Source organism: Episyrphus balteatus, chromosome 1, assembly GCF_945859705.1.
Source record: "Episyrphus balteatus chromosome 1, idEpiBalt1.1, whole genome shotgun sequence".
NCBI lineage: Eukaryota > Metazoa > Arthropoda > Insecta > Diptera > Syrphidae > Episyrphus > Episyrphus balteatus.
Genome location: NC_079134.1, coordinates 104,221,943 through 104,248,853, shown reverse-complemented (window position 1 = coordinate 104,248,853; position 26,911 = coordinate 104,221,943). Strand labels below are relative to the sequence as shown.

At 30.7% G+C, this 26,911-nt stretch overlaps 1 protein-coding gene across 1 annotated transcript in view; it reads right to left on the bottom strand.

Annotated features, from left to right (window-relative positions):
* Window positions 1-6,599: 6,599 nt before the first annotated feature.
* Window positions 6,600-26,911, bottom strand: part of LOC129907420 (hemicentin-2) — a 75,722-nt gene continuing 55,410 nt past the window's right edge. Inside the window, exons 2-6 of the mRNA XM_055983625.1 lie at window positions 14,345-14,821; window positions 13,802-14,245; window positions 13,592-13,666; window positions 6,923-7,057; window positions 6,600-6,857 (exon numbers count right to left, since the gene is read on the bottom strand). Coding sequence (XP_055839600.1) covers window positions 6,625-6,857; window positions 6,923-7,057; window positions 13,592-13,666; window positions 13,802-14,245; window positions 14,345-14,821 — 1,364 coding nt within the window. The 3' untranslated portion in view covers window positions 6,600-6,624. The remainder of the gene's footprint in view (window positions 6,858-6,922; window positions 7,058-13,591; window positions 13,667-13,801; window positions 14,246-14,344; window positions 14,822-26,911) is intronic.

Below are 26,911 nucleotides of genomic sequence, written 5' to 3'. Positions count from 1 at the left end.
TTTCAATTTTTTAAAATCTGCACCTTATCTTCAAACCAAAAAAATTAGGACTTGCGGACATGAGATTTTTTTAGATTTTTGAGGGTAGTTAAAGAATATCCAAACAAAGATTAAAATGAAAAAATTAGCCTATTAGCACTTATTCCTAAGATGAACAAGAATCTTCTTTAGTGCATATCCTAAAATTTGCCCCTCCATCAAAAAATACCATTATTTCGTAGGTATATATATTTTTTGTAATGGATTGTTTTGATTTTTAATAATGATGGATTCTAAAATCTTCATGCAAAATTTGGTTCATCTACCATAACTTTTAAGGGTTTTTCGGCAGTAAGTTTGCAACTGTTATAATAATATGAGTTGACAGATGAAAAACAGGTATAACTTTTTCCAGAGACGTCAGATTGTCTTGATTTTAGATTTTTTGGCATCAGCATTAAAAAATACCTTGAAATCATGTATCATATGTGTATATAATACCATAGCCTATTTTTGCTAATTTTGAAAATCTCCATTTCGCGATTAGACCTTGAAATCGCGACAAGCGGACATGAGATTTTTCTAGACTTTTGAGATATGTTATAGAATGGCAAAAGGAAGATATTGAGCAAAAAAAAAATTCTACTAACATTCATTCCGAGGTTAAACCCTTATTTGACTGGATTAGATCTATTTTTTCTTCGGCGTAAACTGTCACATAAAGATTTATGTTGTAATTAAATATTTAAGTTTCGATTTAGTAAACGGCTCTAATTGTTTTCAAATTGTTACGCATTTCATAATATTGCAAAAAAATAGCAATCTCTGTGGAGATACGAACCCAGAGAGCAAACTTAAAGATCAACACCTTGTCATGTCATCCACGGTAATAGACCCTATAACGTGACTAGATATTTAATTTTATTCAAATTCTCGTGGTTAATAAAAAATTGCTGGTTTTTAGTTTCGAGTTAGGTACTATGAATATTTGTCAACTAACGTTTCAATATTTTTGTTAGATATTTTTGTTTCATTTTGTATGTATGAATATAATTTTCTTCTTTTCTTTTTTCATTTGTCGATGTAAAATTTCCTTATTTTCTATTATAGGATGTCGACGTATCGATACGATTAATTTTTATTTGATATTATTTGTTTCCTTATGTTTGTATTAGTGAAATTTCCTTTTTTATAAACAAATCTTTGGAAACATAATTTTCTCTCTGGAGATTTTTTATTAAATCTGATGGCCGAAAAAAATAAATCGTGTGGCGCTAGAAACTATCAGTGTCACTTCTATACAGGGTGTCCCAAAAGTAATGGATCAAACGAAATATGCTGATAGGCCAGCTTTAGGGCTCTCAGAATTTGGTAACTTGTTCATCCCAAATCCTTACGGTTTTCGATTTAATGCAGTTTTTGTGAAATTTCGAAAAATCCCGACTTTGCAACAGTATTTTGCTTCCTCCGAACATCCCGAACTCGGCTCGCCCTTAATTTATTTTTCCTTTAATTTTTATCATATTCACCTCCTTTTCCAATGGGTTTCATCCTACTATGATTTTTTTTATTTCAAAAATTATCAACCCTTGGTTATAAGTGAATCGCCTGAAAACAACACAAAAAATACCATAAAAAATATAGAAATTATTAAATTATTCTTTTATTTGATTTGCTTTTTCACAAATAATAGTATAGTAGAGTAACTAAAGCAAATTATTAGGGAACCCGGCCGAACAGCTCTGATTTTGACGATTTTTTTTTTCAAACGTCGGTAATTAAAAATACTTTAAAGTCTATAGATTAAAAATTGCCGGTGTTGCCGTATTGTTTTTTTTAAATTAAAATTAAATTTATTTTTAACAAAACCATTTTTTTGCTTAAATTTCATAAAACAAATGATAGCAAAAGATTCTCTAGGTAATTTAAGGAAAATATATAAAAGGTAGTAAGGGACAATCTTCCATCGTTTAAGCGATAAATGCAATTTTCTAACATTCTGCCCTCAAACACAAAAAAAATACTTTGAAAACAACGGCAACACCTACAATATTTTAAAATACATTTATAAAAAGCCAGAAGCTCATTCTTATCTCTTAAATTTAAATCCACTAAATTTAATCAATACTTTTTGAAAAAATGGTCCTCAAACTCAGAATTAAAAAAAAAATGTTATTAGAAAAATTTAAAATGACTTTTTTCCAAACTTTTTCTAATAAAATATGAACTTATTTAAAAAAAATGTTTGGCCATAAATATTATCAGTTGAATTTCGAAGAAAAAAAGGTAAAATATATCACACTTTTGAAAAAAAAAAAATGAAAAATTACTTCAATTTCAATGGTTTTTTTTTATTAAAACTGAATTTTTGCATTGAAATAATTAATTTTCTCAAAGACTATGGTAAATAGGAACTTTAAATTTTTGCTTTTTAACTTTCAACAGTAAGGGTTATTAAATGAATAAAAAATAATTTTATGTTTAGATGTTGAACTTAAAAAAAAAAATAAGTTACATTTTTTTTCAAAACTTTTATTAAAAAAAGTTCTTCGAAAATGAAATACTTTTTAATTTTTTTCATAAACCGTAATACATATTGACATTTCCTTTTATAATTTGAAATCATAATAAATGCGGCCAAAAAAAATTGAAAATAAATGCATTTTATATTACGACCAAGTTTAAAAAACGACATGTTAAAATTTCAATAATTTTTTTTTTCAAAAATCTGAGTTCAATTACCATTCTTTCAAAAGCCGTTCATTTAATTAACTTAATTTTAATTTAACATATATGACTAAGCTTCTAGCTTTTAAAAAATGTATATTTGAATATTGTAGGTGTTGCCGTTGTGTTCAAATATTTTATTTTTGTGTTTGAAGTCAATTAATAAGAAAATTGCATCTATCGCTTGAACTATGGAAGATTGTCCCTCACTCCCATATATTTTTTTTCCTTGAATTTCCTAGACAATCTTTTGGCATCAATTAATTTATGAAATTTAAGAAAAATTTTTGAAAAAAATTTGTTTTTGCTCACAAAAATCTTCAATTAAATTTAAAAAATCAAAACGGCAACACCGGCAATTTTTAATCTATAGACTTTAAAGTATTTTTAATTACCGACGTTTGAAAAAAAAGATCATCAAAATCTAAGCTGTTCGGCCGGGTTCCCTAATATTGCCAATTTTTGAGCTTTAGTTACTCCACTAGTAGGTAAGAACTTTTTTTTTAATTTTCAACAATTGAAAAAAATTAGACCAAAATAGTTTTTTTATTTTTTGTAGTATTTGTTGTTGTTTCCCTGCGATTTGCTACACTTTTTGAAGACAAATTACACATGTAGTATTATACTTTTTGATATATTTTAAACCTGATTTAGATATAAACACATATTATTATCATTTTACAATCATAAAATTGATACTCGTTCATATCAAATTAATTCGTAAAATAAATGTCTTTCGAGGTCTTTTTTGTTTTTTTCTTATGGAAGCTACATTGAACGGCAAATCGAAAAAAAAAATCTATATCATTTTGAGGTTGTCGCTCCAAGTGGTAGATGGAGTGGAAAGCTATTTCCCAAGTCACAATAATTATTCAATGATTATACCTTCAGTAAATACCTTCACCACCAGTAGCAAATCTCACAACCATGCTATTGTCATTCCATCCGAACCGGTTTCTAGCTAATACGGCAACCTCATACAAGCTAGCTGGTTGAAGTAAGTTGTAAGCGGTTGTGTGGATTGGATCTTAAAAAAAGGAAATTTGTTTTAGGTATTTCCCAATTTTTTGTACAGTGGTCTTTGAAAGAAAAGAACAAATTATAATCATTTAATATATCTGTTGTAGTGAAACCTCTTAAAATATAAAGTAAAAAGAAAAACATTTTATTGCGAACCTTAATAAATCATTACAATATGCATGGAGAACATAAAGGCCCCAACCCATAGAATCCATTGCATCCGTTCCGTCAATCCATCCGTTGAAGTTGAAGGATGGGACAGAAAGGGGTGACCCATAGAATACGTCGTACGACGAATTGCTTTTTGATAGCTCGCTTCAAATTCCGAGGTGTGTTCGATATTTTATCGCTGAATGTGCACTAAGGAAGTTCTGATGCAAGAAATTTTTAACTATTATTGTTGTTCTTTTTTTTAATAAAATAAAATGCGCGACTAGATTTCATGTAGGTACTTGCTCTTCAATTTTTAATAACAAATTATGAGTTGTAGATATGACTCTGGCATAGTAAAATTGAATTTTAGTATTTAATTGATATAATTTATTAGATATATCATTAAATGTTACTTTTATTACATTTTCTTCGCAAATAAACAATTAAAGTTCACAATTCATAAAATCGGAGAAGAAAAGAACACAGTTCTTAGTTCTGAAATTCCCCGGCGCACACTGGGGATTTTGCGGAAAAAAGTCCAAAATTTAAAGTTCCTCGGAGAATATTTCAATAGTATTTCTAAATTCTAGAATAAAATCTGAATCAAAATCAGAAAGAATTACTAAAATCGGACTTGTAGTTTACTTTTTAGAGCTTTGTAAAGGGACAAGTTGTTGAAAGTATAAAAAACGAAGTGAAAATACCCTGAAATTAAAGCTGTGTAATTTTTTTTAGCTTGAGCCGACTCATACATTTTTATTTTTCCGTAAAGGAGCCATCGTTTGTCTATTGTAAATCGAAGAAATTATTAATTTTAAAGATGTTAATTATTTTATATAATTATTTAAAGAAAAGAGAAAAAAATGGCTTGATTTTTTCATATTTTTGTATATATAATTTTAGCTACACTTGCCTACAGTTAGAGACTATTAAAAACTTTTTCCTTATGAAATTACCTTTCGATGGAGACCAAATTTGGGTGCCACCAGGTGCCACTGCGTTTTTTATTGGCAATTGAAAACTTCATTTGGTCGCAAAAATCATTTTCTTAAAAATTATTTTAAATAACAAAAAAAAGTATTAAAAATCAATGGCAACACTTACAGTTATAAATGATACTTTTTTTAAAAGCCAAAATATTAGGCTTAATTTTAGCTTCTAAATAAAGTTCTTTAAAAGAATTGTTTTTGAAATAATCGATTTCAAAGTCAAAATTTTGAAAAAAAAAATTAAAAAAAAACACATCCAATAGTATTTTTGACAAGGCTGGGGATTTGAATTCAAATTGAATGATGAAGAAAACTGCCTTAATAAATTCCTTACCAAACACTGAAAACCTTATGTTTCTATGCCTTCTAGTTTTCGAGAAAATTCAAAAGTAAAAAATCTCCTTTTTGTCAGATTTTTGTTTTTAAGGCTGCAAGCTTGAAATTCTTATCCGAAAAGACAAATAGAGAAAATAAAATTAATTCGTAACACATTTTTTTACAAATCTACTACAATAAAATTACATTTGATTTTTTGACCTTAGCTCAGAAAAATTAATTTTCGTTATATGTAACTGAAATGTATGTACATAATATATTGAAAACTATTCAAATTAAAAACGAGTGAAAAGGGATTATTCGTTTTATTATTATAAATTTTATTAATAATGGGAATTTTAAGCATTTCATGCGAAGATCTAAGCAGAAAGCTAATGGAATGTCTCAAGATTTAAATTGAAATTATTTTTATTATTGAAAAATACAGATCATCTGACCCCTTCCTTCATTAAGAAGAATCAGAGTCATTTAATTAAGGAAAAAATGGCTCTCTTAAAAGAATAAACTTTTGAAAAATTTGTATAAAATATGAAAAAAGTGTTTTTTTGTTTTTTATAATTTTTAACTGTAATTTGGGTTTTTTATTTTGCGTGGACGTGGACCTCGACAACAGTACCTGATATGAGTTATTCTTTTCCATTTAATGTATTTATAATCGGTAAGGTGGTTCCAATAATACAAAAAAATAAAAAAAAATGCTATATAAGTACAAGTAAATTGAGAATCGGAATTCTTTATTACTCTCACAATTTTTTTAAAAAGGGCGTGGCAGTAGGCGGAAATGAATAATAATAATTTGTTACGACGTAAACTGTCATCCCTGAAAATTTCATGCAAATCTATTCAGTGGTTCAGTTTTTATTGAATTTTTTCCGCACTCCCATACAAATTTCCCCAGTGTGCGGCGTGCACTCAGAAACAGAAAATCGAACTTGTCTATTGTTGACAACCAATGTCAAAGGATACGACGGATGAAAAAGTAGAAAATTGGGCTACTTCTTCCGTCGAATCCGTCCGTCTCCTTCCGATCCGTCGCTTATGGGTCGCTTCCCATAAGAACGTGTGTATTTTATCGAGCTGTCAGTTGAAAACTTCGACGGAATGGAGGCAACGGATTCTATGGGTTGGGCCCTTAAGACATAACTATAATTATATGCATGAGATCATAATTTCAAGCTGAACGTGTGTTTAGTTCGGAGGTCTTACATTTTTATAAAGTTAAAAATTAGCTCTCTATTTGGCATCATCTAAATTTTACTATCAATAGTTACACACCGTGCGTAATTATTTCATTTCTTTTATGGAAACGTGCGTCGTCAACGTTTGTCGTTCCATTTAAAAGAACTACCACAGTCAAAATTTTTAAAATGTAATTTGTAAACAAAATACAGAAGATTTATTCTTATATTATTTTCTTTATTTAATTTCGACGTAAATGCAATACACTTCTTACAAAAAATATTATTCCAACTACCCATACACTCGCCTTGTCTATACAAGTTCCAATCGCGTTGGAGTACGTAACAACTTGATGAATTTTGGTGACACTCACACTTGAGGTGTGTGAGCTTTGTGTAATTTCGTTGAGAAAATTTTCTTCGACTTCTTCATCGTATTGCACGTCTGATTCCGTTGAATAATTCGGAAGTTCAACTGTGTAAATAAAACAAAGGCAAATTATAATTTAAATTAAATTTGATTATACCTTTAGTACATACCTTCACCGCCAGTAGCAAATCTCACAATCTTGCTATTGTCACTCCATCCGAACCGGTTCCTAGCTAAAACGGCAACCTCATACAAACTAGCTGGTTGAAGTCCACGTAAGTTGTAAGCGGTTGTGTGGATTGGACCTTAAAAAAAGATAATTTTGTACAATGGTCTTTGAAAGAAAAGTTAAATCTTTTAATATAGGGTAGAGTTGCCTAATTCTGGCCATTTCCAGTAGCCGGCCACCTTTCTGAAAAATCGAAGAGTTACGGTAAATTTTTTATCAAATTGTTATCGTTTATGTGAAAGGTCAGTGATGTTTTTAACAATTAAAAAATTTAAACTTTAAACTTTTCCTTTTTTTTTAATAGAAAGTGAATATTCAAAAGTATTTTCTGCGAAAGATAAATTAAAAAAAAATAATCCATATTCTAGAACAGATATAATATGACCGGGACAGGACCGCCCATGGGCGAAATCGGAAGCTCCGGCACGGTTGCCACAATGGTCATTTATGACCAAAATTGGCCATTTTATATTCGCTTGGTCACTTGGTCATTTTTTATTCCATTTGGTCATTTTTTCTGAAGAAACGAACAGCCCACCATATCCTTAGTTTCCAGTGAAAATTTTTCCACCGAAATATTTTTGTTCGACTAGTGTGCTGCAAAATTTAATTGAGAAACGAGCTGTTGACTATTTTGCCCATACTGGAAAAAAAGGTCAAAATTCGTGGAATTTTCCAAACGTGAATAACCTTTCGCCCAGAACTCAGAACAAGGCAAAAATGAAATTTAATTTTTCCGGGTGGAATCTTGTGAAAGTCACTACATGGCTTTATAACTATCCACTTTCAATATGCATGTCCCCAAAAAATTAAAGGTATGTATACCATGTGCCATATAAAAATAAATGTATCAAAAACTTTACTTCTTCGTCCACAAGAACAGAGAATTTTGTTTGAATATATTGAAGATGTTTTTATAGGAAACAAAGCTGAGAAACTTCTTATTTAAAACAATCAAAACCAATTTAAGTAAAATGAATGATCTCCATGTCGGAAGTTTAAGTTTTAAAATAGATAGTTTTCCCAGTAGGTTTGTTTAATGAATCTGATTCACACAGAAAAGAACAGAAAAGATCCGTACAGGTTTTTGTGTTTCATGAAGAAAATCCTTGCCGTACGTGTTCTTCAAGCTGTCATTTTGTGTTTCATGAAGTTTTCTAGCACAGTTTAGTTCAAGTTTTCCTGCTCCTACTTTTTAAATAGAGCAAATGAGTGAAAAGTGTCAAGCAGCTGAATTGTTTTATTTAGACAAAAATATGAAAGAAATAAAAAAAATGGGAATACCCTTATAATCTTCTTAATATGAAGGAAAAATTAAAAATTTGAACAAAAATGCTAATCAAATGTGAATGAGAAATTATAACAAGTATTGTCAACCCTGTAAAACATAAAACTGTACTTTTCTTATCTTTTTTGTTCTGACAGTTTTCATGACCTAGTTTCATTTTTGGCAACAACTGAAAAGGGACTGAAAAATTCTGGTGTTTTTCTACAGTTTATGCTATTTAGACAATGTTCCGGCGACATTTGAGTCCGAAAACTGAGGATCATTAGGGCGTAATCACAAACAAATCTATAAGATCTTAAGCACGGTCTCATATTTATGGTTACTGTCCTAGTGTGCCTTGCGTATATTATTTACATATGTAATTTTGTCAAAGGTTTTCAGAAACAAATTATTTTGGTCATTTTTAGTTGTGTTTGGTCATTTTTATTCACAATCTTGGTCACAATTATTATTTTGAAGTGGCAACCGTGAGCTCCGGTAGCTTAAAATAAGTGAAAAAAGAAGGTCACCGTTAAATCTTCCAAAAAGCTAAGCGACAGGCGCCAAATAATGCTGTAAGTGATGATTTTGAGGAAGCGGACTTTGCAGACTGTATTTGTACATTCTACCTGCAACTGCTTTCTAGATCAAATCCAAGATGTTGTTGAAATAGGTGCAAAATGTGTACCAAATGGTACTACCAAAACCCCCATGTGGAGACAAGACCGTTTTTGTTAAATGTTTTTTGAAATTTTACTATGTTTTGTTCAATATTTTTATTTTTTTTAATAATGAGAGTTCCTACTATAAACTATTAACTTAATGAATATAGGGTCAATGTGGGTAAATGTAAACAGGGGTAAATGAGAACATGGCTCATAACAAGCTTCAGTTAAGTCTCTGTGACGTATACATAAGTACAAATCGCGGACGCATGCATCTTTTAACTTATACGTCAAACTCAATGCTGTCAAGTGAGTATTCATTCGACGAGCGTATTTTCCGTGAAAGATAATTTTTTAAAGTGCCAAACAAGTTGTTAGTCTTTCAGAAATATTAAATATTTTTGAGATTCAATTAAGTCAGTATAATTTGCAAATACTTTTTAGTTTTGAATTTTGATGTAGATTCTATGTGATACAAGCAAATTTTAAAATACAGGACATTTATGTCGATTTGCATGTGTTTACATTTACCCCAGAATATTTTTCATAATGGGTAAATGTAAACAACGTATTCTGGAGGTAAATATAGACATATATTTTTGCTGAAATTATTGGTTTTGATAAAAATAACGTATTTTTAGTCAATTACTATTTCTAAAGTGCCGCGGAGTCACATTTTAAAGTAGCCAACACCATCATTTTCATTGAATGATGTTGCAAATCGGTCTTTGACGTAAAAAAACAAAAAATATGACGTTCAGAGCTGCTCAGGATGCATATTGGGCGCCTATATAAAGAATCAAATGAAGAAAACAAAAACTTTTATCGTAATTTGAAAAAGTTTTTGTCAAATACCTTCTTGAACGTTTTTCAAGTTGTTATCCATATGATAAAGAGGAAATTCTAAATTTTAAACCACCGTTTACATTTACCCCGAATTTGTAAAAAAACACAAACATGGTGGGGTATTTGTAAAAATGCCATATTTGACAGTAATGTTAACAATTTGGGAAATATTTGTTTATATTTATAAAGAAGAATTGCCATCATTTCATATTTGCATTTGTAGATACCATTCAAGTTGTTCCGTCAAAACATATAAAAATCTAAAGTCGAAAGAAAAAAAAGACATGAAATTGTTTACATTTACCCACATTGACCCTAGACTATTTTAATTTAAAGTTGTTTTTTATTGGTTTTTAAGGCAATCAAACGCTAAAGGAGCGTTCTAGCCCCGACTTCCCCTATAGTATTAAAGAATTTTGATTGACGTAATTTAAACCAGGTAGTTTTGGCCTCAGTTATAGCTATCAGTAAAATCCATCAGTAAAAATTGAAACACCAGGAATCTGAAATCTTTTACTGGTGAGCGTTTATAGCAATCAGTAAATTTACGTCATTAAATTAAATGTTTATTTGACATTCGCGCTTCAAGCTATTTTTTTACTGTTGATTTCATCAGTAAATTTTTTAATGATGGCACCGGAACAGTAAAAAAATGGAACGTCATCAGTAAAACGAAATGGAATTTTTTTTGGCATTTGGCAGTCAGCTGTTCAGTAAAATGAAATTTCATCAGTAAAATTTATAAATTGAATTTGTGTATAAAATTTAACACAAAATGCATTGATTCTTTTTGAAAAAATTAGTGGAAATATGTTTTCAATTTATTTCATCAAAATTTTCTACGAAATATATGATGAAAGTATTCAAAATAGCAAAACAAAATTTTTACTGATCGATTTTACTGATAGCTATAACTGAGCCCTTTCTCGTATAGCATTTTCCTGGTTCGTCTTCTTGTGACCAAAAAACATCTGCTTTATCGTCGTCTTTTTTTATGTCTTAATCAACTGCATTGTATATAAATTTATATACAAAGTTAGGAGTATGATGAGATGATGACTCGTAAGTTATCCTACATTTCAAACGAGTTCAAACGATCATTTTTCTGTTCGAGTAAAATCGAGTAAAATGATCGTGAACAAAATGTTTATGATCAATGTGATCGAAATTACTCGAACTGGAAAGGAAATGTTCATAGTGTTCGAGGGTGGTTTTTCTTGTAGCATAAATAAAAGGGAATCAGTTTGGTACACAAAAGCAAGTTACATTTGTTTTATTTAAATTAATTAATTTGACAAGATAATGAAATGAAGAAAAACATTTTAGAATAAAATTAAATTAAATACAGAAAAAAAAGAAAAATTAAATAAATTTTAATGCTAGATACAAAAAATTTAATAAATTAAATTAAGTTAAAAATTATGACACTTGTATTTATGAAAAAAAAAAAATATTTAAATTAGATTTATCTTTAAGTTTGAATTCGCAATCGATCAAATTATTAACAGTTTCTGGGGTCAACCTCGATCGTTTTTCTGTAATTATATTTCCAGCCTGTAAAAATGCTCGTTCTGATGCTGCTGATGTTGCGGGAATACATTTCAAGATTTTATGTGCTTTATAAAGGTTTTTGAATTGGCCTTTATTTTCACACCACCGTTGAAGAATATCCACAGGGCCTTTCGAATTAAACTGAATGTATCTTTCTATTTCACTATCAATAGAGTTCCCACTCGTTGTTGTATTTTCATTCATAAAATCCAAGGAAATATAACTGGCTCTGGAACTAGTTGTTGGTTGTTCGTCCAAAATATCTTCAGATGCCGCAGCAGTAGCAGGAACTATTGACTTTATGTAATCATATATTTCAGTCTTTTCAGTTGGGGACAATAATTACATTTTATTGCACGGGGGATATAAAAATGTCGCACTTTTGAATGACATTTTAATTTCGGGATAAAACAAATTAACTAAATAATGTTTTACTTTATGTTTTAAATCACTTAAGTTTTCTGAATTTTCCAAAATATTCACTGAACAAATTTTTAATAAATTATTATAATGAGGAAACACTAGATGAGCCGTACAAGTTTTTGAAGATTGTAACTCTAAGAAAGCGTCTTTAAAGGGTCGTAAGAACACAAGTATCTCGTTCAACAAATTTGTGTTAATATCCCGAATCCTATGGATCTGTTGTTTTTCTTGGAGTGCGTGAACAATGTCCTGCATGTTTTCTTGAATTGATTTGCACATTTCAAATTTTGATATACACCTTGTTTTACACTCACTTTTTAATGTTTTATTAAGTAAATTGCACGCACCAGACTTTTTCATATATTTTACTAATTTCTTGCATTCTTCAAAAAAATGTTGCATCTGAGGTGTTTCAGCACTCGCTTTCTCCAAAACATTGTGTAACAGATGACCGAAGCAATTGAAACGAAGATTATTTTCCAAAGCTTTGATGACATCCTCTGTCAGTAACAAAACGAACATAGTTTATGTTGTCTGTGATTCCATATTCCAAGAAAATAGTTTTTATTTTGTCAAAAATATTTTCTCCTGACAATGGTGCTTCAATTTCATCGACAGCCAATACTCGTTGAAATAAACTTTCATTAATTATGTAATGAATAGTAAGCGCCATCATTCATCACTTTTTTGCACGATCTGCATGCCACAAAGTTTGGTACAGTATCACCATTTTGATTTTTTATTTCGCCAAAAGTCCCCCATGCCTTACTTCGACAGTTTCTTTTGTCGCAAATAGAAAATATATTATTATTAAGATTTAAGCTAATACTTCGTTCTTCCATTGTTTTTTATAAAACTATTAATTTTTTAAATGAACTCAGAAGATTACTATTTAAATATTGTTCTCGCAAGAAATCAGCTTTTGAACTAAAATATTTCATTCATAACTTTCCCTTTATCCATTTCATGCTGATTTTTAATTTCCCCAATATACCTACCCGAAAAAATAGTAATTTGTTTTAAAAACAATCATCCCAAATCACATTATTGCATATTTTTTAGGGATATGTTTCTACTGCGCACCTACCTGTACAAATTAACTAGGCATTCCCCACTACCCCATTTGTATTCTTACCTAACGACTAATTACTTTTTTATTTAATCAGTCATTGAAAATCCCTTTCTAAAACCACAATTGTAAAATTAAAATAACCTGCTTTAATTGCAGTTGTACCGCAAACAACCAACTCTCAAAACCTAAATAAAAAAAAATATGCAACAGGTACCTATAGGACGTAGAAATTGGTTGTTTTATTGTTCAAACTGTTCATGATTTTTCGATCACGTTCGAACACTTCGATCACTTCCGATCATTTTGAGTAAAGCCTAGTGTTTATGAACAGTCAATCTGTTTACGAGTAATTTTGTTCGTGGGTATTGAGGATCGAGTATACTCATGAGTTCAAACAATTTGTTTTGTTTTGTTTGTGTGTATTTTTGTTTATGAGTAAGATGATTTACGAGTATAGAGAGAAAACGATCGAGCACGAACGATCATTTTAAAAAATTGAAATTGTTCGAACAGGTTCGAACATACTCATTTGGATCTCTGATAAAGAGTTACTGTAGAACAATTTATTTCTTAGAATATACCCAAGAATTATCCCCTAAAATGTTCTTATCTCATTACGGGACACCCTGTACATTCACATTAGAAATCCTCCTTTTCTTTGCTGCCAAATTTCTTGGTAACAAATTTGGTGATAACCAACAAGTACAAGAGACAAGCAAGCATAAAGGTGTCGTTTTGTATTTTCTTTCTTTATTAATTAATAACAATAAGTAAAATGTTACTCACCCTCAGAAAACTCCGAAGGAATAGTGAGCTCTGTCCATTCATTGCTTATAGCTCTATTCTGTGGTGTCACATTTCCTATGAGACAAAGAAAACATAATTCTTATTAATTTATTATATGAAGATAAACAATTAAATACCCGTTCTTCATTCTCCTAATACCACAAAACAATGAAAAATGCAAACATGCATTCACAATGTTCTTATACTTACCCGATGTAATCTGTCGAAACTTCAACTTGAATTCGTTGATGGGCGACTGGCTTTCCGTTTGCCAGATCATGTTATGAGAAGTTGGGCTCTGCACTGCGGGATTAATCTTGAAAACACATGGCATCGGTCGTCCTGTCAAATCGATCGCCACCCCCTTGAAACCGATCTTGTTTTCTGCGCGGCACTCGTATACCCCCAGATCAGAGTCTTTGACCTTCTTGATGATTAAGATGTGCTTGGATTCGGTGTAGTAGTGTGTAAGCGAGCGATTAGACTCCAGTTCGCTATCATGACGTGCTATTCTTGAATCTGTTGATACTGGCACCCCATGATGAAACCAATGGACCGTGGCAGATGGTGCCGCATCCACCATGCACTCAAGATGAGCACGCATGTTGATTTTCGTGTGAACCACTGGATGAATAGCTTGGACTTCCGGACTAACTGTATTACAATTGAAGATAAAGAAGTAAAAAAAGAGAGAAGGTAGAAATGTTATCTTTTATTCTACTGATGTAATGAAGAAAAAAAAAAAAAACTCACAAAGAACATTTAAATGAACACCGGCAACGGCAGGCTCACCTACACCATTTGTAGCAAGACATTCTATTGAGCCGGACATTTCACGAGACAAAATTTCAACTACGTGATTCTGACGATTGCCAACGTGATAATTTTCGATAGAGATGCCATTGTGTCGCCATGTAAGAGCAGGCAAGGGTACCCCCCTTGCCTCGCACGTTATTTCAAATATAGAACCAACAGGTAGTTCAAGAAATCCACTAGGTTCAGAGACAATAGAAGGGGAATACTGAACTTCGATTGCGTGTATTTGTACGGCATGACCGGTGTTAGCCATTATTTCGCAATAGTATTCACCCGTGTCTTCCGCTTGCACGTTGGACACTTGTAGGCTTCCATTTGACCAAAGGTGAATTCGTTCCGGTGTTGGATTTTCTGGATGTCGAGAATCAACTAATGGTACATCATCTCGATGCCATCGCACGTATCTAAATGGGACTGTACAAAAGTAAAACTAATTATTAGCATGGAAAGGAAATGTTTGCATAGAGTAATGAGCGTGTAAAAACAAGAGGAAGTAGTGCAGAATATAAGTAGGTATATTTTATGTATACATTACACATAGGTACACTGCCGATCAATAGAATAAGTTCACCCTATAAACGACAAAGATTCGATTGTTTTGTATACATATTCAAGGATGCCCTTTGACTGGCTTATTTATAAGTAATAAACAGTTTCAAAACTTAAACAATGCATTGATACAAATTATTGCAATTCTCTCAAAAAGACGTTTTTTTCGATAGGTCAATAAAATAGGTTCATTTGGCAAAATGATAAGAAAATTACTCAATTATAAAAGTAAATAGTTTTTTTTCGACAATATTGTTTCTATTTTACTGAATACATAATGTACCTATGTATTTTTAAAAAATCTATTTTTTTCTTACGGCTTTCTCAAATTCTCTTTAAGGTTTCGAGTAGTAGGGGAGACCGGGGACAAAAGTAATATTTTTTACCTTTGGGGTTCCTGCTCCTGTAATTGTTGGAATAACAAATTTCAAAATATGCCTTCTAAAAGATTGGTTTTTTATCTAGAAAAGGATGCAGTTAAGTTTTGATAAATTTAATAATTCACGTATCTGTGATAATTTTTCTAAGATTATGCCCTTGTTACTTTCGTCCTATATGTCCAGGACGAAAGTAACAATTGATTAAAAAGTATAGTTAATCAAAATAAAGAAATTATACCTTTATTATATTTTTGTTAGCTCTATTTTACACTTTTTTTTAACTTAGGATCATAACGAATAGTTAAAGTTCATATTTTTGTTAAACTTCAAAGAAAAAAAAGTGGTTGTCTAAAAAGTCGGTTAACGGACCATAATTTTACGTGATAACGTCATAAGAAAACAGGTTGTGTGCTTTTGTTAAAAAAAATATCTTTTCTTATTACAAACATATATACATTTTTTATATGCAAAGCTTAAAATATAATTACACCATTAAAAAGGATAATATTTCATCAAATGAATTAAGCCATACTTAAATTTTTACAATGCGTAAAAAGTATAAAAATAATTTATTAAAAACAATCATTTTTCATGAAAAAAGCAAAAAAAATCATATAGTTTTTCTTCTACACCATTAAAACAATTTTTTTATCAGCAACCTATAATAAATTTCATATCATCATAAAGCTTATTTTTTCAGCTCAAAATAATTATATCGACCATGTCTGTGCGACATCTACAAAAAGAACTAGAATTTTTTAAACCCAATCAGTTTTCATCAAAAAAAAAAGCAAAAATATCAATCAATTTTTTTCTTTGACAACCTATATTAAATTTTATATCATTAAAAAGCTTATTATTTCACCTTTAATATGACGGTTCAATAATATTTTGTCGATGCGTACAAAAAAAATCGAATTTTTTAAAGCCGAACAGAGAATACGGTACTTCCCACACTGGTGGCTGGTTATGGGCAACAGATCTCCACAGGTGTTTTGAGGTATTTCTGATGTTTTTTAATTTAACATTGTGTAGCTTGTAGTAAATGTACCGTTATGTGTGATATATCAAATGAAAGGTTATATTATCAGCATGATCAATAAAGTTAAATTATTTTTATCTGTTCTAGATCACGAAAGAACCTGTTAAAAAGTAAGACTTTATTTTACCGTTATCTCAAAATTGTGACTAAAAAGTTGATTGAAATTTTACACAAAAAAATCTGTATTAGACCTCTAACTTTTTTTCATTATAATTCGAAGGACGTTTTTCAAATTGTCAAATAAAATTTTCCCTACCCATAATCACTACTTCGTCAAAGGTCTACCCCATGTTTAAGTTTTAGAAACCATTTATAACTTGCTTTTTAATTTTTTTAGAATTTTTTAAATACATCAAAAAACAGATTTCAAATTTTTTTTTACGAAAATGTGCAATATCTATGCAGTTTTTAAAGCCTTTATGTACTCATACAATTATTATAGAAAATTATAAAAAAATGAAATAAATAAAATTCATTCATTCGTGGTTGTAGTGGAAGAAAACATAAGATGATAAATTTTTAAATACACTGAACGAAAAAAAGCCAATATTTTATGAACTGGTTGCGATAGAACTTTTTTCTATCTGTTTTTAAAACAATCATAAGTGTGGCTATCAGCCGTTTTAGGGTTGTCCATTCTCTATTGCACACCCTGTATATATTCAGACATATTCTAAACAAAAATTCCCAGGGAAATGGTTTCGGGAGAAGGGCCCCAATCGGAAAAATGGCGAAAATTTCCATTTTTTTTTGCTTTCCCATATTCTTAACCATTGAAGAACGAAATTCAAGCTAAAAAAATAATAAAATTTCAGGAACTTTTCAGTTAGGAGTTTTTTTTTCAAAATAGGCCTGATTATGACGATTACAACTCAACTTCAACTTTTTGAATCGTTATACCTAAGAAACGGTGGGTCTTAGGAAAAAAAGTGTCATGACACTTTTTATATATAATGATCTGGTCTACAGTTCATGCATTGAAAATTTTTTGATAAGACTTACCGTTTTGCTGAAAATCGTGAAAAACCAGTTTTTGTGACCTTTAACCCCCATTAAATTTTTTTCCAGGCCTCGGATCGATGAGGACTTTTTAGATTTAATTTATGATGGTGTTTCCAACAATCCTAAAAATTTTCAGCTTGCTGGGAATTAATGTAACCTCACCCCCTTATTTTAGTCTAATTTGACTGGACTAATTAAAGATTTTTGTATCTTTAATAGTTTATTTTTAATTGAAATTTTTGCCGCGCTGCGAAAAATTTCAAGTGGAACGGGAGGAAATGGCGTTACTTTTTCGTGGATGCCACCCTGGTTCATCGATTAATAAGATGCTATCACGTCAACAAAAAAAAAAACACGATAAGAATAATCGAGTAAAAAAATTCTTTAAACGATGATACCATTGAATAATTATATATAGAAGTGACACCCGGCAAAACATCCGCTATGTTTGACTAATGGCGCCACAGTCGCTTTAGGATTGTGTATTCGATGGCTGAAAAATCCCTGAAAAAGACTTTTGGTTACTAAGTAACCACAACTATGATGCTATTTGTGTTTTGTTTATTTGTATAAGTTTTGTTTAGTGTTAGTGGTGTGTTTGTTTATAGGCCAGTAATTTTAGGCATTTTTTACCCCAATCTGCGGAAAAATTCCTACTGGGCTAGATTTTGGTATAGACCTTCGTTACGGCGCACACTGGGGAAATTTGTATGGGAGTGCGGAAAAAATTCAATAAAAACTGAACCACTGAATAGATTTGCATGAAATTTTCAGGGATGACAGTTTACGTCGTAACAAATTATTATTATTCATTTCCGCCTACTGCCACGCCCTTTTTAAAAAAATTGTGAGAGTAATAAAGAATTCCGATTCTCAATTTACTTGTACTTATATAGCATTTTTTTTTATTTTTTTGTATTATTGGAACCACCTTACCGATTATAAATACATTAAATGGAAAAGAATAACTCATATCAGGTACTGTTGTCGAGGTCCACGTCCACGCAAAATAAAAAACCCAAATTACAGTTAAAAATTATAAAAAACAAAAAAACACTTTTTTCATATTTTATACAAATTTTTCAAAAGTTTATTCTTTTAAGAGAACCATTTTTTCCTTAATTAAATGACTCTGATTCTTCTTAATGAAGGAAGGGGTCAGATGATCTGTATTTTTCAATAATAAAAATAATTTCAATTTAAATCTTGAGACATTCCATTAGCTTTCTGCTTAGATCTTCGCATGAAATGCTTAAAATTCCCATTATTAATAAAATTTATAATAATAAAACGAATAATCCCTTTTCACTCGTTTTTAATTTGAATAGTTTTCAATATATTATGTACATACATTTCAGTTACATATAACGAAAATTAATTTTTCTGAGCTAAGGTCAAAAAATCAAATGTAATTTTATTGTAGTAGATTTGTAAAAAAATGTGTTACGAATTAATTTTATTTTCTCTATTTGTCTTTTCGGATAAGAATTTCAAGCTTGCAGCCTTAAAAACAAAAATCTGACAAAAAGGAGATTTTTTACTTTTGAATTTTCTCGAAAACTAGAAGGCATAGAAACATAAGGTTTTCAGTGTTTGGTAAGGAATTTATTAAGGCAGTTTTCTTCATCATTCAATTTGAATTCAAATCCCCAGCCTTGTCAAAAATACTATTGGATGTGTTTTTTTTAATTTTTTTTTTCAAAATTTTGACTTTGAAATCGATTATTTCAAAAACAATTCTTTTAAAGAACTTTATTTAGAAGCTAAAATTAAGCCTAATATTTTGGCTTTTAAAAAAAGTATCATTTATAACTGTAAGTGTTGCCATTGATTTTTAATACTTTTTTTTGTTATTTAAAATAATTTTTAAGAAAATGATTTTTGCGACCAAATGAAGTTTTCAATTGCCAATAAAAAACGCAGTGGCACCTGGTGGCACCCAAATTTGGTCTCCATCGAAAGGTAATTTCATAAGGAAAAAGTTTTTAATAGTCTCTAACTGTAGGCAAGTGTAGCTAAAATTATATATACAAAAATATGAAAAAATCAAGCCATTTTTTTCTCTTTTCTTTAAATAATTATATAAAATAATTAACATCTTTAAAATTAATAATTTCTTCGATTTACAATAGACAAACGATGGCTCCTTTACGGAAAAATAAAAATGTATGAGTCGGCTCAAGCTAAAAAAAGTTACACAGCTTTAATTTCAGGGTATTTTCACTTCGTTTTTTATACTTTCAACAACTTGTCCCTTTACAAAGCTCTAAAAAGTAAACTACAAGTCCGATTTTAGTAATTCTTTCTGATTTTGATTCAGATTTTATTCTAGAATTTAGAAATACTATTGAAATATTCTCCGAGGAACTTTAAATTTTGGACTTTTTTCCGCAAAATCCCCAGTGTGCGGCGTTGTAATTAAGATGTGAAAAATCGACATTGATATCGCCCCGGCATTAGAAGTTATAGAGGTCAAAAGATCACAAAAATCAGCGACCTGTTGCTCGGAGGTCAATAGGGGTCTTTTTAGAAAATCTCTTCGTCATAAAATTATCTACAAATATTGTAACATCACCCGTTTTCGGAATTGAGCGATTATAAGCGTAGTCAAAATCTATGATGTTAATATAATCAATTTCAATTTTTTTTTAGTTTTGAGTGTGGGATAAAAGCGTATTATAGTAATAAATTAGAAGTAGGTGAAAATTATTTGGAGTATACTATGAGCCCCAATGCCCCTCCCCTGGGCCATATTCATATTCAAAGAACATAAATTTGTTCAAAGTTTCGATCGAACTCTTGCAAGTAGTCTAAGATTGATTTGGGGTGTTTTGACCCTCAAATGCCCCTACCCTGAGACCAAACCAACAAAATTATATGTTGCATATAAATATATAAAGTTTCAGTTCGGTGTGATGCACAGTGTGGTAATTCGCCAATCTGACTGGACAAAAGAGAAAAAAAAAAAGTTTAGCAACATGATTTTAAATCATGAGTTGAGCTTCTCAATACAATGGGTAACTGTAATTCATGTTTTGTTTTTTTGTTTTCATCTCGGATTAGCGTAAGCCAAGCTTGAAAGTTGATTCTTGTCAACAGTTGGATGGAAATAATACAAAGTATTTTATTTTTCGCTTGAGTTTGGTTGACGATTAAAAACGCTGTGGTACTTTTATTGTTGTTAATGTTTTTTTTTATTGTTAATCTACATTTGGACGTCAAGTATTATAATTTTTATTTATTAATTACCATTGCAACTATTAAAAAAAAAAAAATAAATTCTGTAAGAAGGCTAGGAAGTGCAAAAAATAATATCTTTGTTTTTCAAATAGAGGTAAAGTTAATTTTTCCGGTCTGAAATTAATTAACTAATGTTTTGTGAAGTGTTGTCATTAAGATTAGCTAGTTACATGTCTCGCGTTTTCTCGACCGCCATACAACTTTTTTCACTTCTCAAAATGAAGCAAAGATTTTCAAAAAAAAAAACAAATTTTCGAAAAATGTTTCAAAACTGCCAAATAAGATCGAAAAGACAGTTTTTTTGATCTTTTAATGAGGAGGTATCATCTTTGGAACATTTTTGACCGTAAAGAAAAATTAAAAACATATATAAAAGTTTTGTGCTTCAAGTTAAGCGAAAAAAAGACAAAAAAGGTGGAAGACACATTGGGCCGCTCTTTAAAAATGAATTTCATTTTGCTTGACCAATATTATGTGGTAACTAAATAAACAAAAACAGTAGATAGTGAAACAAAAGTAGAAAAGAATTTTTAAAAATTAAAAAAACGGGAAAATAACAAACGGAAGGTTAAAAGTGCACCTATCCGAGTTATTAATTATTAATTATGTCCAGCTAGATTCGTGATTGGAAGAAGGTCAAAACATACTGCTAAGATTTAATTACATAGTTAGTAAGTTAGTTAGCAAGTTTAGTAAGTTAGTTTGAATGTCAATTACAAGTGAAACTTATAAAAACGCATATATATAAAATAAAAGAGATTACATTTATGTATTTTTCAGTATTCAAATAACAAATTATTCACTCTTAAATAAAACAAACCTATTATTACGTATCATGTATTATGCCTACGCTCTATTCCGAAAACGGTTGGTCTTACAGAAAAAGGCATAGTAAAATGTTCAAATTCTAAACCCAAAAGAATTTGATTTTGCTCATAAAAAAGTGATTTGCAAAAATGTGGTGTTCTATTTCATCTCGAAAGTTCAATCGCTCAGAACAGAAAAGCTATTTGATGAAACAATCTGTAACTTTGCAGATTAATTATTTAAGATACCTACATATATTAAGCTTCAATATAAGGGGCAAAGTAACACTTTGTAGGCACGTAATCGTGTGTCATTTTCATCAGCGTATAAAACAAAAGAGAAAAATTCATGCCTATTACCGAAGTGCTTCACTCTCCGGGAATCTATTCGATCCGCAACCAAATCAAATTTCAATTCACGAACTCCCCGAGATGCACTGTAATCTGTAATATCGATCCACGAAAACACACTACACTGCTTACCGACATATACAGTGCGGTTCACATGGTTAGACGCACCAATTTTCGTTTACATAAATTTCATTATTTTTTGTGTGGGAACCCGTCAAAAGTGTGAAAACAAAAAGTATTCACGACTTTTAGTATTAGGTAGGAAAGTCTGAACAGATAAAAGTATTCAAGGAAAAAAGTATGCGCGACAAAAGTTCGAAAAATGGAAAACTATTATTTTGACTGGGTTTTGATCTGGCAATAGTTACAAAGAGAAATGAGAATTTGAGAAAACAAAAAGAGCGATGGACAATTCTGATTGGTCAAGAAGGAATAAATAGACAAATTTATTGTTAAATAGGGCTGGGGTCTCAGAAAAAAGAGAGTATATAGATTCATAAGGTAAGGATAGGACTAGGACATAGGAGGTCTAAATTTAATTTTCAGTCTCGCAGCTGCGATGAGCGAGGCAAGGTTGAGTGCGCTCGATTATTTTTTTTTAAATTAGGGGGAGTGGAGTATTTGTATGGAAGGTGGACGTCCCGCGGCCAATATATTGTTATTTATTTAGTTAGTTAAGTTAAAATGCAATTTTATATTTATGTATTTTGTATATGTAGGTATGTAGGTACGTTGAATCACAAGGTATGAATGTTCTAAAAAGATAGTGAATGTAGGTCGGATTGGGACAAGAAAAAATTCGTAGAGGAGAGGGAGAGTTCTATTCCCCTTCGTTTAGACGGGAGAGGTAGGAACTTTTCAAAAACAAGGCTTAGCTTGGAAAAAAACATTATTAAAAATCAACGGTTATACTCACAACGACGTGCTATCACTTCTTGTAAAGCCAATAAATTTTTAATTCATTTTTTTATTAAATAAAACTGTTTTCAGGAATGATTTTTGAAAAAAAAACAGTTTTCCAAGTTATAACATAAAAAAAGAACAAAGTTCTATGTAAGTTCTAATTTTGTTTTCAAAATAGAAAACCGAATCCAAAAATGTTTTGTCTTATTCGAAAAGGTTAAAAACAAAACTAGTTTTTTTGTGAGAAAATCTTTTATTTTTGGTTTATCTATCTGCATGGTTGATACCAATTAGCGATTTAAGAAAATACTTAATTTGGTATAGGGTGTTTTCATAAAGGTCTGCCTAACTTAGGCCTGCGTTAGTCTAGTTCATAAAGTAAGATCTGCGATCGGACTAACTTAGTCCAACTGCAGTACTGCTGTTCATGAACGTCATTTATGTCGTCAACGTCCGTCGGGCATATTGCGCAGCCAAATTGTATGGCTGCAGATCTCCCGAAGAAGTTTATTTTGCTCTTGATTCGATGTTTTTATTGTTAAAAAATGTAAATATGTATTGTAAAAAAAAATGGAAAGCAAACATATTACCTAATTAGGGTGGTGCAAAAAATGTTACTTTTTTCATTTTTCGAAGAATTTAGATTTTAATGAAACAGAAAATTTCTAAATCCTGTTTTTTGATACAATGAGTTTAAATTAATTTTTTTCGTATTAGGGTGGCTCTAAAAAAATTTATCTTCTACAGTTGCTCGTGGAATTCAAAAAAATTCAACGTCGATATTATTTTGACCAAATTATCGATGAAAAAAAATTGAACCACCCTAATGGAAAAAAAAATTTTTCATCGATAATTTGGTCAAAATAATATCGACGTTGAATTTTTTTGAATTCCACGAGCAACTGTAGAAGATAAATTTTTTTTAGAGCCACCCTAATACGAAAAAAATTAATTTAAACTCATTGTATCAAAAAACAGGATTTAGAAATTTTCTGTTTCATTAAAATCTAAATTCTTCGAAAAATGAAAAAAGTAACATTTTTTGCACCACCCTAATTAGGTAATATGTTTGCTTTCCATTTTTTTTACAATACATATTTACATTTTTTAACAATAAAAACATCGAATCAAGAGCAAAATAAACTTCTTCGTGAGATCTGCAGCCATACAATTTGGCTGCGCAATATGCCCGACGGACGTTGACGACATAAATGACGTTCATGAACAGCAGTACTGCAGTTGGACTAAGTTAGTCCGATCGCAGATCTTACTTTATGAACTAGACTAACGCAGGCCTAAGTTAGGCAGACCTTTATGAAAACACCCTATACCAAATTAAGTATTTTCTTAAATCGCTAATTGGTATCAACCATGCAGATAGATAAACCAAAAATAAAAGATTTTCTTACAAAAAAACTAGTTTTGTTTTTAACCTTTTCGAATAAGACAAAACATTTTTGGATTCGGTTTTCTATTTTGAAAACAAAATTAGAACTTACATAGAACTTTGTTCTTTTTTTATGTTATAACTTGGAAAACTATTTTTTTTCAAAAATCATTCCTGAAAACAGTTTTATTTAATAAAAAAATGAATTAAAAATTTATTGGCTTTACAGGAAGTGATAGCACGTCGTTGTGAGTATAACCGTTGATTTTTAATAATGTTTTTTTCCAAGCTAAGCCTTGTTTTTGAAAAGTTCCTACCTCTCCCGTCTAAACGAAGGGGAATAGAACTCTCCCTCTCCTCTACGAATTTTTTCTTGTCCCAATCCGACCTACATTCACTATCTTTTTAGAACATTCATACCTTGTGATTCAACGTACCTACATACCTACATATACAAAATACATAAATATAAAATTGCATTTTAACTTAACTAACTAAATAAATAACAATATATTGGCCGCGGGACGTCCACCTTCCATACAAATACTCCACTCTCCCTAATTAAAAAAAAAATAATCGAGCGCACTCAACCTTCCCTTCAAGCAAACAGGTCCGACCTCGGTCCGAATCCGCTCCGCCTGAGGCGGAGCTGAGTCCGACTTCGGATCAGAAACTGGTCCGAAGGCGGCTCAAATTAGTATGGAAATTATAATCACCGCGAAGTCGATTGCATATGTATTGGTGTGGTGAAAATCTCCATTCCGAGAAAACGGAGCCGAAGGCGGACCTGAGCCGGAGCAGCGAAAACCTACCAGAAAGAGGAATAAGAAAGGGATGACATTTCGCATTTGCGACCAAAAAAAGAACAAGATTTATTTTTTTTTTTCACTGAAACTGTTTTATTTTTTATTTTATTTTGGCAAACGAAATTTTCACAATAAATACAATATAAAATACAACATTTTTTTTCATTTTATTTCATTTGATGCTGCTGCTGTTGTTGGTGTTTTTTTAGATACCCAATCGCATGTTTCACCTTCTAGATTTTTCTTCATCATTAGAGATTACATCTACAACACAAGAAGAAACAACATTTTAACCCAAACACTTTGAGCGATATATACAACATACCTTTTTTTGTTTCCATATTGTTTATAATTTGATATTGTTTATAATTATACTAATATTATAATAACAACGACACGAGACACGACGCGACGCGACTATACACTTCAACGAAACATAACAAAATGACGCTTTTGCTCTTGTTGGCTATGTCTGTTTCACTTTTTTTTCCATTTCTCACTTTCCACCACGATTCTCGTTCGACTTTGTGTTCATACACAAAAAGTTGCAAGTGTGTGAGTGCAACCCCGCTTTTCTTGGTCGGAGGTCGGACTGTCTTTTCTGGACTCCGTTTTCTTGCTTGAAGGGTTGCCTCGCTCATCGCAGCTGCGAGACTGAAAATTAAATTTAGACCTCCTATATGTCCTATCCTTACCTTATGAATATCTATATACTCTCTTTTTTCTGAGACCCCAGCCCTATTTAACAATAAATTTGTCTATTTATTCCTTCTTGACCAATCAGAATTGTCCATCGCTCTTTTTGTTTTCTCAAATTCTCATTTCTCTTTGTAACTATTGCCAGATCAAAACCCAGTCAAAATAATAGTTTTCCATTTTTCGAACTTTTGTCGCGCATACTTTTTTCCTTGAATACTTTTATCTGTTCAGACTTTCCTATCTAATACTAAAAGTCGTGAATACTTTTTGTTTTCACACTTTTGTTACGGATTCTTTTTGTGTGTGTGCAAGAATAACCAAAAAAATTGTGTTTATTAGAATGGTTATTTAGTTCTTAATAGAAAATCAAAAAGAAATAGTGGGTGTAGAAATAGGTAGGAAGTAGATTTTAATTTTTTTTTGAAAAAAAGAAGTAGATCTACTTCAACTGAAGTAAAGTGGTACCACTGATGAGGATACTGCGTTTACATACATTAGTTAATATTATTACTCTCGGCTTAGATGGGCACATTTGTTTGGCACAAATATTTTGGGTAGATTTGACATAATTACAATTTTTGTTTGTCAATTATTAAAAATAAATGTTGACGGTACTTTTTAGTCCTTCTTGTCTGAGATGTAAGAAAAAGGGCAGCTTTTTTCGGTTCACATGATTAGACGCACACCTTAAATTAGTTAGTTTGGCGAGATCTATTGCGCTGATTTGATTAAATTTGGAAGATTAAGCATCAAGAAGTTATTTTTAAGTGATTTTCATTCAAAATCTGTTAAAAAAAAGTTCGGAGCGCGAGAGAATAAGGGAAAAATGACGCGTTGGATTCCAAAGGCCTTTCCATAAGCCCCATTGCCAAAAAAATAGGATGAAGTGACTATTTCGAAAGAAATTATTTAAAAAACAGTGCCTCCTAAGAAAAAAAACTTCAAAGGAAGAACAATAGAAGCTTTAACACCCCAGGAAAAATGAAAATTTATGAAAAAAGCGTCAAAAACAGCTCTATCCCCGAGCAAAATTAAAGAAAAAGCTCGGCTAACGGGAAGAACATCAAATTTTCGGTGATTTTTTTTGAATGCTGAACATCCAAGATTAAAATAAAACTTAAAAATAGTCTTTAAAAAACGCCATTTGAAAAAAAGAGCGGTTTGAAACGAAAACTAAATCGAATGTAATATTAAATGGCTCCCGAAACCATTACTCATCCTTTTCTTGAATGTTGAATGTGTCAAAAACTTTTCCTCCTTGTGAAAATCGTGAAATTTGTGGCAATACCCAGGAGAACAATTCAAATTAAATTCTTTTTCATTAGAAAAAACACATTTC